This window comes from Cheilinus undulatus, linkage group 13, assembly GCF_018320785.1.
Source record: "Cheilinus undulatus linkage group 13, ASM1832078v1, whole genome shotgun sequence".
Lineage (NCBI taxonomy): Eukaryota > Metazoa > Chordata > Actinopteri > Labriformes > Labridae > Cheilinus > Cheilinus undulatus.
In genome coordinates this window covers 48849151-48862590 of record NC_054877.1, presented here as the reverse complement: position 1 = coordinate 48862590, position 13440 = coordinate 48849151, and the positions used below count along the sequence as shown (strand labels likewise).

The 13440-nt window shown below is 38.5% G+C and overlaps 1 protein-coding gene across 1 annotated transcript; it reads right to left on the bottom strand.

The window, feature by feature from the left end:
• Positions 1-7229: 7229 nt before the first annotated feature.
• Positions 7230-8630, bottom strand: LOC121520269 (nuclear factor 7, brain-like). The gene has a single exon (XM_041803643.1). It carries the CDS (start codon positions 8628-8630, stop codon positions 7230-7232), a length of 1401 nt encoding a protein of 466 aa, XP_041659577.1.
• Positions 8631-13440: the final 4810 nt, after the last annotated feature.

The window sequence follows — 13440 nt, the reverse complement described above, 5'->3', positions numbered from 1 at the left end:
ACAATTTATGAACACTTGATTTATTCTGAAATAATGTAATCTTCGATGTTCAACATTTGAAGGATTTTTTGTTGTGGCAATACCATGCTACTGGAACATTGTTTTAAAACAGAGAAAGGAACTTCAACAAAAAAATAATTATTCTGTGGAAAACACAGTGATCAGAATTAAAGAACAGCAATGCCTGTAGAACAAAGAAAGATTATAGCAACATTTTCTGAAGGTTACAACAGTCAAAAATTAGTAGGAAGTGTACAGGTCTTTGCTTTGAATGACTCAAGCGCATCTACAGCCACAGGACGTCACCAGTCCCTCACACTGCTCTGGTGTCTTTTTGGTCCACTCCTCTTCCAGTCTCTTCCACAGTTCAGTGACTGTAGTGGATTTATTGGCCATAACGTTGTCGCCAAGGATTTTCCAGAGGTTTTCTCTTGGGTGTAGACTAGGACTCTGGGCTGGCCATTTCAATATTTCAGTGTTTTCAGTTTCAAAGAACTGCTATACACATTTTGCCGGTTGACATTGGGCATTGTCCTGCATGACAATTACTGTCTGATTAGCTGATGAACGCAGGGAAGGAATCATATGTTGTTGAAGAAGGTTCTGGTAAACATTTGCATTCACTCGGCCATGTAGCTGTATAAGAGGCCCGACTCCTGCTGCAGAAAACATTCCCCAAACCATGACACTTCCTCCTCCACCTTTCACTGACTTCTTCACACACTTTGGGTTCAGTCTTTCCCCAGTTTGATGATTTACAGAATGTTTTCCATTGGATCCAAATAGATTAAACTTGCTTTCATCACTGAAGTGAACTTTGGACCAGTTTTCTTCCGTCCACACAACATGTCCCTCAGCAAAGGTTAGTCTAGCTGTTTGATTCTTTCTGCTAATGAGAGGTTTGGTCACTGCTGAGTGGGCTTTCAGTCCAAATGTTCTTAAACATCAAGACACTGTATGATGAGACAGAGTCCCTGTTCAGTGATGAACTGGCGAGCAATTTCAGCTGCAGTGTTAAACCAATGGTCCATCGAGGTTCTCCATATTATTCTGTCCTCTCTTTTAGCTGTCTTTTGTGGACGACTGGCCTTCTTGGTAGACTAGAATGACTTTGTGACTTTCTAAAGATGTACTATTCTTGAAATGACAGATTTAGAACAGCCAACTTCTCTTGCTATTGTTGACAGCCGGAGGGTTTCGGTCACTTTAGAATGGCTCACTATCTTGTGAAGTCAGTGAAAACTGGAAGTTAGACTGCAAGTTAAACAGGGTTTGTCTGATAAGTAAGGAAATTAGCACCAGGTGCCAGGCTATCACCGATTACTGGGAGGTATCTGAAAGCGTTCTCTAATTTTGATCAGTGTTCTTTTTAAATATTTCATTTTACTTTTTTATACTGTGCTTCACATCATATGTAACACATGCAATATGCTTAAAATTCTGCTCTTTTACTCGTGTCTGGATCATTTTAAAACAGGGCGATTCAGAGAACTTGAAATGTAGGAAATTGTGGATTGTTCTCTAATTTTGATCTCCAGTGTATATGATTAAGAATGCAGAGAAAATAACTCCGTAGTAGTAGTGCTTACGTAAAGTTCAATATAGACTTTATTATAACAAAATAGGCAGTTTACCCAGGGTTAAATATCTCAAAATCTCATTGTACAATAATCGTCTGCGTGGAGGCGGCGATGGCGGCTCGTCTCCACGTCAGAATCACACCACCGACATCGTTTTCATGGTAAGACACTGACGACGCTGACGGACGTCCACCGCGCGTCTGACGGGGTTCGAACTGGCGTCGCTGAGGGCGCCGCTCACTCAGACACCAAACACACACTCATGATGATGACGATGATGATGAAGAACACGCAGATTAAAACAAGTCTGATCACGTCACGGCGCTGACGGGGAGACAATTTCAATAGGATTCAGTAGAGGAAGGAAAATCTGCAGATTTCAAAATAAAAGTCCTAATGAGACTTCTGAATGAGACGCTTTTCTTTAACATGAGGAACGTTTTCAGTAAAACAAACTGAATTCTTACTCTTGATTTTAAGGAGACTTTCTTTAACATTTTGTTCTTCAAATGACGTGTTTTTAAAAAATCCTTACGAGTGAGCAAACGGGCTGCAGAGTGACGAATTTCTGCTGGTGGACTAGGAGGTTAGCACAGCGCAGGTTTCAGCCACAGAAAGGCCATGGTTTGTTGGATTATTGTATAAAATGTTATGAATCTAGTTTTATTTTTGAAGCACAAACCTCCATGATGAAAGTCTAAGCTAAAATGAGGCTGTAAGGGACCCACGCCGTGGTTGTCTGACTTCAACGTCGCCGCCACTAAAAGGCGCTCTTTCCTCTTCTAGTGTTTGGGAGGAAAACATCCTAAAATATACAAAAAAATCTCCTTTTGTTGGATATGTCTCAGTTAAAACAAACTGCTCTCTGGATCTTTAATCTATGAACTTGAATTAGAATACAATATTACCGCTCATTTTTCTTTAAAGATAAAACCTTAAAATATAAATAAAATTAGTCTCTGGATCCTAGATCTCTGGAGGCATCAAAATAAATTGAACTCTTGTGCAAAATTAACAGTTCTTGGGCAACGAGATGCATGTCATGCATTAGACATCACTGTTTGCCAGACGTTTCACGTTGCTGTGTGTGCGTCATTTTTGGAGAAATGAAGCCACACTTTTTACTGCTTTTGTCTGTTTTTGTGACAGTTCACTAGAAATGTGTGGTAATACGGTTGGGGCTGTGTGATGAACGCACATTAGTAATCATTTCCTTGAGAATATGTGTATTTTTCCACCCACAGCACCACTGCCTGTGTATGACACTTTAAAAGTGATGACAGAACTCCTTTAAACTTATCTTTACCAGTCTAATGTGAAATGTAGATGAAATTATTCACTGCTTGTTGGTCATTTGATGCCTATTCTGTAGTTTCTTATGAGATCGCCGTAAAGTAAACACTCAGCAGGACGGAGCTCACCATTGAAGCACAATGTGGACATAAAATGGTAATGAAAGCCAATCTTTATTTGTTTAAAAGCACACTGAGCATTACTTCACATTTCCAGATGCTAAGATATTTGATTAGGATGATCACTTCTCACCTTACGTCTGGGAGAAGAGGAGATAGGAAAGACTGCAGGTCTGAGTCATAGAAAGAGAAAAAAAAGAAACTCCATTTGATCCCCTGCCCTGATTTAACCTGTTTTACTTAAATAATTCACTTCTCCCGCTCCTGTAAACGTCTTCTTACAAACCTGTTTTATTTTAAACTCAAAGCATTTTGACGAAGGATTAGATGAAGCGCTGCAGAGACACACGTGCTCCACTCGTTGTGCGTATGTACGCACGCCGTCAAGTGCTTGTTTAATGGGTTTTTTAAACACCTTGCGGGGATACTGTTTAGTCCTGTAAATGTTTGTCCATGTCCTCAACTTCTCTGTTGTTTGCTGACTGCCACATGCCAGGCCTGTGTTTTATGGCACGCGGGAGCGAGGCATCGTTAAGGGAATCGTTAAGATAAAATATCAATGATGCCGATGGATTGAGCCAATTGGAACCGGTTCTCAACGGGAACCGTTCTCGGTTCCCATCCCTAGCCAGACCTGAGGACCCCCCTCCTCTTTAAAAGTGGATCAGTAATAGTCCCACACAGACAAGCACATTCAAGAATAATCAAGACTTAAATTTTAAGGATTTTTTAAACATTCCTTTGATTTCAATATAAATCTCTCCTAATGTCTACTGTTATATTTTAAATTAAACAAACTCTATGCATATATTTTTACTATAATGGGTAAAATATACTATCTAAATCTCATAAACCAATATTTTATTCACAATAGAACAGAAACAACAGATCAGATGTTAAACTGAGATTTTACAGTTTCATGAAAGTATTAGCTCAGTTTGAATTTGATGGCATGGACAGATACTTTATTGTGTAGCATCCCCTCTTCTTTAAAAGTTTGTAAACGTCTGGAGGTGAGGAGACCAGCTGATGGAGAGGAATGTTGTCCCCTTCTTGTCTGATGTAGGATTCTAGCTGGGTCTTCTTTGCTTCTTTTCTGATGCTCCAAATGTTTTCTATTGGTGAAAGGTCTGGACTGCAGGCAGACCAGTTCAGGACCTGGACTCTTCTCCTGTGAAGCCATGCTGTTGTGATGGGTGTGGTCTGTGGTTTAGCATGGTCTTGTTGACAGAGACGTTGTCTGGATGGGAGCATATGTTGCTCTAAAAGCTCTCTCTACTTCTCAGCATTGATAGTTCCTTTCCAGATGTTAGAGCTGCCCACGTCATAGGCACTAATGCAACCCCATACCATCAGAGATGCAGGCTTTAGACCTGAGCCAGGAGAACAAGCTGGATGCTCCCTCTCCTCTGTAGTCCACAGGACATGGCGTCTGTGGTTTCCTCTGACCACAGAACAGTTTTCCATGTTTCCTCAGTCCATGTTAAATGAGCTTTGGTCCAGAGAAGACGGCGCTGTTTCTGGATCCTGTTCACATATGGCTTCTTCTCTCCATGATCCAGCTTTAACTGTCATTGGTGGATGGCACGGCCAACTGTGTTGACAGACGATGATTTCTGGAATGTTCCTGAGCCCATGCAGTGATTTCAGTCCAGAATCATGTCTGTTTTTAATGCAGTGGCCCCTGAGGGCCCCCCCAGCCTTGTCTCTTGCTCTCAGAGATTTCTCCAGATTCTCTGAATCTGTTGATGATATTGTGGACTGTAGATGGAGGGAGATTCAACGTCTTCACTGTTTCACATTGAGGAACATTTTTCTGAAATTGTTCCAGAATTTTTAGACTCAGTTTTTCACAGATTGGTGAACCTCTGCCCACTTTTACTTTTGAGCTTCAAAGGTGACGACCCAGAATGCATTGCACACCAACAAATTTCTTCAAGAATTTCCCAAATATTTCAGTGAAATGTTATCGTGAAGCCTAAACATTTAAATGAAAATAAAGTATCATCAAAAATTCCATGTAAATCCCATAAAATTTCAAAGCAAATACTCCCAAATTTACCACTACATTCCCCAAACTCCATGAAAATGTCAGAAAACAAACAAATTTACTGGAATTTACATTGAATTTATTTACATTTTAAAGAACAATGCTCCCCAAATTTCCAGAAATGTAAAAATACATTTCCCAAATTTCCATGAAATTGCCAACAAGTACATTTCCCCCAACTCTCCAAAATATGCAAACATTTCCCCTAAATTTCCTTTAAAATGTCTGAAAATTGAAACTCGAAAATGGAAAAAATAAACTCCCCAAAATATCCTAACAGTAAATGGTCCAACATTCCCTCAAATGACTTAACCATCAGAGAACATTCTGGACATCTAAACTGGACTAAAAGAAACTGCTTCTCTATAGTTTAAAAACAAGAAGACAGAATGAATCTCTAAGAACACTCTGGACGGTTCTGTCCAAATGTGTTGAAGCAGAATGATGGCTCTGTTGTAGAAAAGGTTAAAGGTCATGTCCTCATATGTACATGCAGGGTCTGAGGAGGTTCATATTTAGGATCCATGAAAACTTTTCATGTCAGAGAGCTTCTCCTCAAACCACGCTGTAAGGATCAGAAATGACTCATTTAGAATTTATTTAACACCTTTTAGATGATTTCACATCATTATGGTAGAAAACTTTAGTCTTAAATGTCTGAAATAAATAATTATGAACATGTGACATTTCTAATGAACATGTGTGACTGTGAGTCAGTTTATCAGCTGGATTCTTCATCATCAAGACCACCATCATCATCATCACCTAAAGCACTTCCTGTTCTGTTGTCTTCAATCAAATCCTTGAGTGTAGGAATATTTTCAAAGATAAGTTTAAATAAAGAGAAGAAGCTGAAGTCGGCGCGCTCAATGATTGACAGTGAATATTCTGTTAGTAAGAATCTGAGTGAGAAATGAGTCTGACTGTTTATAAAGGATGAGGACAAACATTCACAGTTATTTATTATTCATTTATGCATCAGCACATTTATTATAAAAGACAAATAAATGACTACAGCTGATGAAGTTTTTAATAACCCTTAAATTTTGGGAGTTTTAAAACATTTTGTTCTTATTTGATTTGATTTTTTATGACTCAACATGGACCTGAAAACTGTTAGAGCAGAAATTTAACCCCCCAAAAAAGATAATTAGAGAAATTATAATAAAATTAAAAACTCGGGGAAAAAAAACCTAAAAAAAAGTGTGCAAATTAAAAAATGTAAAATTTTAGAAAATCAAATAGACGAAGAACAAACATTTAAAAGGGAAAAAGAAAACAGAAAAACATGATTGAAAATAAAATAATTCTACACCTAATAAAGAAAGGAAATTGAATATTTATTGAATAATGAAAATATTATAATAAGAGAAAAAACATTTAGATTAAAAACAATAGACTCATTAAGTTTAAATTTATAATTCTAAATTTTAGCTTATCTTATGATCTTAAATTATTCCAGAAAATCAAAGAAGTTCCTAAAATAGAATAAAATAAGAGCAGCCTTGTAGTAAAAATTAGAAACACAACATCAGAAATTGGCATTAAAAAGTAAAACAATAATGAAGGTTTAAGGAAAATGTTGACAAAAAATCATTAAGAATGTTGACAAAAGCAAAGAATTTTTAAATTAGATACCAATACTTTTCATATAAAACAATCAAACTCAAATGTAGGAAATTTAAGGAAAATTAAAAAAAAAAAACATCTAATGAGTTTTTACACATTTCATTTTTATATGATTTAACTCATCACTGCTCAACCTGGACCTTAAACTGTGTTAATGTTATGACAAAAGGAGAACTGGGACAAAATGATATGTAAATATAAGAGAAACAGAAAAAATTACATTTTCAGTAAGAATCAAAAAACATTTGAAATATAAAACTTTAGAAAATTAGATTAATTACCAAAAGAAATTAGAAATAATAAAGTAATTACATTTTTAGAAAATAAAAGAAAATTAGAATATGTGTGAGCCACACATATCAGGTTGTCAAAGTAGAGTGATGAATCCATGATTTACTGTGAAGTCTCCGTCTATATACTCTCCAGAGCTTCTTGAGTTTCCTCATCATGTCTTTTCTCCTGTCCAACCTGCTTCTTCAGTTCTACACAACACTGATAAAGTCAAGGTTTTAGATCTCACAGGTTTAGAGATGAATGGAAGCAGATCAGTCTATCTATCTACCTATATTGTTTTTGGACAGTCACAGAGATCTTCTCTGGTAAAATCTTAATATGTTCCACAGTATTAAAGTATGGACACAAAGTATAAAGTATGTTCTCAGTGAAAGTGTGTTTAAAGGTATAGATGTGTGTGTTAGTATCAGGATCAGAGAATGACAGCTCTCCTCTGTTACAGTCCAGGTTAACTCTGATCGTTTTTGGAGGATTCTTCACTGAGAGATCAGTGAATCTATGTGATGATGAGCCTGCTCCGTATTTACCATCATCTAACCCTATTCTCCATAATCCAGACAGTTTGTCTCCCTTCCTCTGTCCAGACTCTGCTATCACTCCTAGTACCCAGTGTGAACTGTCTCCAACCTGGACGTCCCAGCTGTGAGTCCCAGAGTTAAAGCCCTCAGAGCCCAGGACAGAGCAGAAATGATCAAACCTCTCTGGATTATCTGGAAGCTGTTGTCTCTTTCCTCCTCTCACAGCGGTCTGATCATCAGACAGGATGACCCTTGGATGAGCAGTGTTTGGGTCCAGAATAACAGGCGTGTAGGAGACCAGGTCCTTCATCTTGGTCCAGATGTTGAAGCCCAGGTTGCCCAGGTGTTTGGCCTGGTCTATCAGAGCTCCTGAGGGCAGCTGTGGATCCTCCAGCAAGGGGCGCTGCTGGACTCTTTCCACTGCAGCCTTGTAATTTTTCAGGACAGAGACGTCTTGGGCCGTCAGCTGGTCCTCTGTGGCTCTGACTGTGTGTGAAAGATCTGCTATCTGTGCTCTCAGAGCCTCCATCTGCTCCTTCATCCTCTGTCTCTTCTGCTCCTCTTCCTCCCTCAATGCACGCAGCCTGGCCTCCTCTTCCTCTGCTAGAAACTGGTGAAGCTTCTTGAACTGCTCCTTAATCTGCCTCTCTGTGTGTCGGGCCTGGACCTCCATGTGGTCCAAAGTTTGATCAAACTCCACTTGAACTTTTTCACAAACCGTTAACTTCTCCTTTAAGGGCTGCAGAGTTTCCTCAAGTTTCTTCTTGTGTTGTTGAGCAGCTTCATTGATGGGTCTGAATCTGTGGTTGGAGTGTTTTTCTGAATCTCTGCAGACGACACACACTGGCTCCTCATGGTCCAGACAGAAGAGTTTGAGTTTCTCCTGATGCAGACTGCAGAGATCCTCTGAAGATCTCTGATCTCTCTCCTGTAGAAAAGTCTCACACAAACTCTTCAAAGCGAAGTTATTCATAAAATCATTTGAGTGTCTCCTCTTACAGACAGGACACTCTTTGTCCTCCTTCTCCTTCCAGCAGTACTCCACACACGCTCTACAGAAGCTGTGGCAGCAGGACAGGATGACGGGATCTTTAAAGATTTCCATGCAGACCGGACAGCTCAGATTGTTGACTAACTTGGATGGCATTTTGTCTCAGAGTGGAGCTGAAGATAATACAGACAAACAGAATGTCACTTTCTGTCCCCTTAAGTTACTTTTAGTCTGACTCTTTGAAACTCTCCTTCAGTTTGTGGATTCAGTACCTGGTTAAAGTGGTGGTATTCCTAGTATTCCCAGTATAACCAGTATCCTGGGTTCTGTCTTTCTGTCTTCTTTCAGGCAGGTTTTATCCTGTAGGTTTGTCTCTCCGTGTGTCTCTTCTGACTGAGCAAAACTAACCGCCAGTTTCCTGGTTTGTTTCTGGTGAACTGGGGGGGGGGGGGGGGGTGCTTTCCTCAGAACAGGAAGAGAGAGAGAGAGAGAAATGACTCCCTCGGTGGTTTCCTCTCCACGTTTCCTTGACCTCAGTGAAACTACTGTTTGATGGATACCTAGTAATTCTCTACTTTCATGTATTTTGTGATAAATTGTCTTATTTGGTTCTCTTTCTACAACCCCAATTCCAAAAAAGTTGGGTCGCTGTGTAAAATGTAAATATAAACAGAAGTCAATGATTGTCAAATCTCATAAACACAGATTTGATTCACAGAACAGAAACAACAGATCAGATGTTAAGCTGAGACATTTGAACATTTCAGGAAAAATATGAGCTCATTTCGAATTTGATGGCAGCAACACATCTCAAAAAAGTAGGGACAGGGTAACAAAAGGCTGGAAAAGTAAGTGGTACTGATGAAAACAAGCTGGAGGAGCATTTTGAATCTAATTAGGTTAATTGTTAACAGGTCAGAAACATGAGTGGGTATAAAAGGAGCATTTTAGAGAGGCAGAGTCTCTCAGAAGCAAAGATGGGCAGAGGTTCACCAATCTGTGAAAAACGGAGTCTAAAAATGTGGAAGAATTTCAGAAAAATAGGTCAGACTTTGAAACTCCCTCCATCTCCAGTCCATAATATCATCAACAGATTCAGAGAATCTAGCTCTGCGTTTACCTGAAAGTCCTCTCAGAATTCCTCTGCTTTGCTAGCTGTGCTAGGACAGAGTAACCTTGCAAAGCAGATGGATACGCCCATTTCCTTGTTTTTCACTGGCAAATCCATCCTGTTAAGCTCCCATCTGAACTGTTTGGGCCCCGTTAGAAAGTGACAGGACCAATCAGCGGCAAGGGGCAGTACTTTCAGGTGCAGCAAAATGGTGACCTTAACAAGCAGCAGCAAGAGCTGGTGCAGTTATGGAGAAGAGATTAGCATGGATGTTGCTAAAGCACCAGTTTTATCAGAACTTGACGACATTTCTTTGTTAAAAGACGAACAAAGAACAGCAGTGATTTGTTTTCTTTTCAAAAACCACTAAAGTTGTGTACTTATATGTCTATAGTCCCCATGTTTCGCCTTATTCCTCGGTAGCTGCACATGTGCAGCTCGATAGCAGCTACGTCACGTGTTTTGTTGCTCTGATTGGCCCGTAGAGATGTGACAGACAGAATGTTGATCCAATCACACTCTGAGTTTTTTTCAAAGCCTCTGCCTTTTCTTAGTTTACTATTGAAGCTTTCCCAGATGGATGTGTGAAACAAATCCAACTGGCGTGTCAGGTTAAGGACAGAGAGGTTTCTGTGTGATTTTATAGTGAGGAGAGATGGTGACTCTGCTGCCCCCTGTGTCCACTCTGGAGTCTGCAGCATGAGCACTGAGCACAACAATGTCATCAAGTTGACCTGGAGCTCCTGAAGCACAGGTTAGTCTGTTTCTCTGAGCTGCTGTTTATTTAGGAAGCAGCAGGATGAGTTCGATTCAAATATCAGGGAATGTCTCTTCAATGAGGTTGATCTGGATCTGCAGAGCTCCTCTGGAACCAGCCCTTATGTGAGCTCTGTGATTTGTTGTGTTTTCTCTAGGAGTCTGAGGTCAACACGAGGCAGCATAAAGGTGTTAAAGTGAAATCTTCAGCTGCATCAAACTCCAGAACAGGAGAATTCAGTGTGGTTCTAACAGCAGCAGGATGGAGCAAACCCCGAGAGTCCCTTCAGGAGACGGGAGGAGAAGCAGAGAGAGACGGCAGACTCCATCAGCTGATGGTAACGTTAAGTAACATTTGTTTACCCAGTCAGCTGTTCTGTGTTTGGCTTTCTAACATAGTCTGTATTTTATTCTGGAGCAAATCTGTGATATGAAGAATGTGAAGACCAAATCAGAGTGGGGGGGTAAACTGGTGTTAATACCATCACTAGTCACATTTCTGCCATGAAATGGATTTTTTACAATGCCGTCATCACTGGTTTATATGTCTTAGGACTTTAAAAAGTCTTCAGATTCAGAGCTGCAGCAGAACAGCTGTTCTCTATGAGTCAGTGAATCTGAGCTGGTCTAACATCAGGACCCACAACTACCTCCTGGACCACAAATCAGGACTACATTTCTGAACACTTTCAATCACAATCAGATGTTTTCATGAAAAATGTGGCAGTTTGGAGTAGAGATGGAACAAAAGATGTGACAGAACAACACCATGGAGACATGTCCTTCAAAATAAAAGCATAATATTGACTTTTATGACATTCTGAAGGCGCACATCTGCAAGCAACAGCTTTTCGAGCATCCAGCTCTGCATTCAGTGACACAGCTCAATGAGGAAACATTGACTGGTACACTAACACCACCTGCTGGTCATGATGTGAACATGTCTTCTTCCTGCCAGTCTGACTCTGCTTCTTAACCAAAGGTCTGGATCTGATGTTTTTCTGATCTGGGTTTGAGTTGAGAGGAGAAGCTGCTGTTAGAGGAAGTTCTTCTTTCACAATGACAGAAAAATCCTCAGAGAGAAACTCTAAAGCACTTCCTGTTCTCAATCAATAAATCAATTAATCAATCAATCAAATATACTTTATTGTCCCACTCAGGGAAAATTGTCCTGGACTCAGGAGCTGCTCCATAGATGCCCTCACAGCCACAACAACACAACAACACATCATCAGGCACAACAACACCAGCAAACACATAACAATATTATACAAAATTAATGTATTCTAAAACTTCATTATAATAAAAACACTACATATTGCACAATCTTCAGCCTCAAGAAGCATTGTTTAGGAGTTTGATGGAGGTTGGAACAAATGAATTCTTGAAATGGTTAAGTTTGCAGTGAGGGACTCTGTATCGTCTTCCCGAGGGCAGGAGGTCATATTCTGAGTGGAGAACGTGGGATGAATCGGTCACTATCCTCTGAGCTTGCCTAAGAACGGTTTGTTCATAAATAGACTGCAGGGTCGGATACTCACTCTTCTCCATCACCTTCATGGCCGTGTGCACCAGACGAGCCAGTTTAGTTTTTAGTTTTGTAGTGAGGTTGCCATACCAAGATGACATCCCATATCTGACTAAGCTCTCTAGTACTGCCTGGTAGAATAAAACCATGAAGCTTTTGTCCAACCCAAATTTTCTGTTGTCTTCAATCTAATCCTTGAGTGTAGGAATATTTTCAAAGATGAGTTTGAATAAAGAGAAGAAGCTGAAGTCAGCGCGCTCAATGATTGACAGTGAATATTCTGTTAGTAAGAATCTGAGTGAGAAATGAGTCTGACTGTTTATAAAGGATGAGGACAAACATTCACAGTTATTTATTATTTATTTATGCATCAGCACATTTATTATAAAAGACAAATAAATGACTACAGCTAAGGAATTTTTTAATAACCCTTTAATTTGGGGAATTTTTACACATTTTATTCTGATTTAATTGAATTTATCACAACTCAACCTGGACCTGAAAACTGTAACACTAAGAGTACACTATTTGCAAGAAAAAGCTAAATAAAAAATACAAAGACTTAAAGAAAATGTTGAAATGAACTAATAAAGAATGTAGATAATGCAAAGGAATTTTTTCATCAAATATCAATATTTTATTTCATGTAAAAAAATCAGTTAAAACATAAAAAATAGACCAAAATTGCATTTATTCTTCAATCATTATCTATTTGATTAGTCATGGAATTAAAAAATCGATTTGAATTTTAGAAAAGCTTTTTTATATGACTTAATTCATCACTACTCAACCTGGACCTTAAACTGTGTTTATGACAAATTAAAGAATAAAAATCAGACAATAAGGAAAAAATAATACACAAAAATAAGACAAATTGAAATAATACATTATTAAAATTTAAAAGATATATTTTAAAGATATATAACATGATAAAATTAGATTAATGGCTATAAGGAATTTGAAATATTAGAAAATTTCAATATAACTACAAAAAAGAAAATAAAAATGTATTAAAAGTCAAAACAAAAATACAGATGACAGACAATTTAGAAGAACGTTTAATAAACAATGTTAAATTTTTTTAGAAGAAATAGAAAAAGCCAAAATAAAGCTTGGAATCACACTTTTTGAATATTTTTTTTTACCACAATCATGGTGTGTTTTCAGAGAACATTAAGTAAAATAAAAATGAGTTAATTTTGCAGTGAAAACAAATACAAATTTAGAAGATGAATAAACATTATTTACAAATCAGAAATAGAAAGGACTGAAAGAAAATGCTGACAAAAACTAATAAAAACTAAAATTTGAGGTGAAAGAGGAAGAAAATGAAACAGCAATCAAACCTTACAGCTGGGGCCCTGGAGCCTCCTCAGGGACTGTTTTGGATCATCAAACTCTATTTGGATGTTGTTTTATTGACTCTTGGTCCTTATTTAGATCCAGAATAGAGGTTTTAATCATGTAAAGTCACTGAAACATAAAGCTGATACTTGATGCAGATCTCTAATGGTTCTATGTGGAGGCCCCTAGGTTCCTGAGGGCCCAGGATATCTGTGAGCTTTTCCTGA

What these genes read in the sequence shown, in the direction of transcription:
- LOC121520269 (XM_041803643.1), bottom strand. Translation starts at nt 8,630, where the DNA reads ATGCCATCCAAGTTAGTCAACAATCTGAGCTGTCCGGTCTGCATGGAA.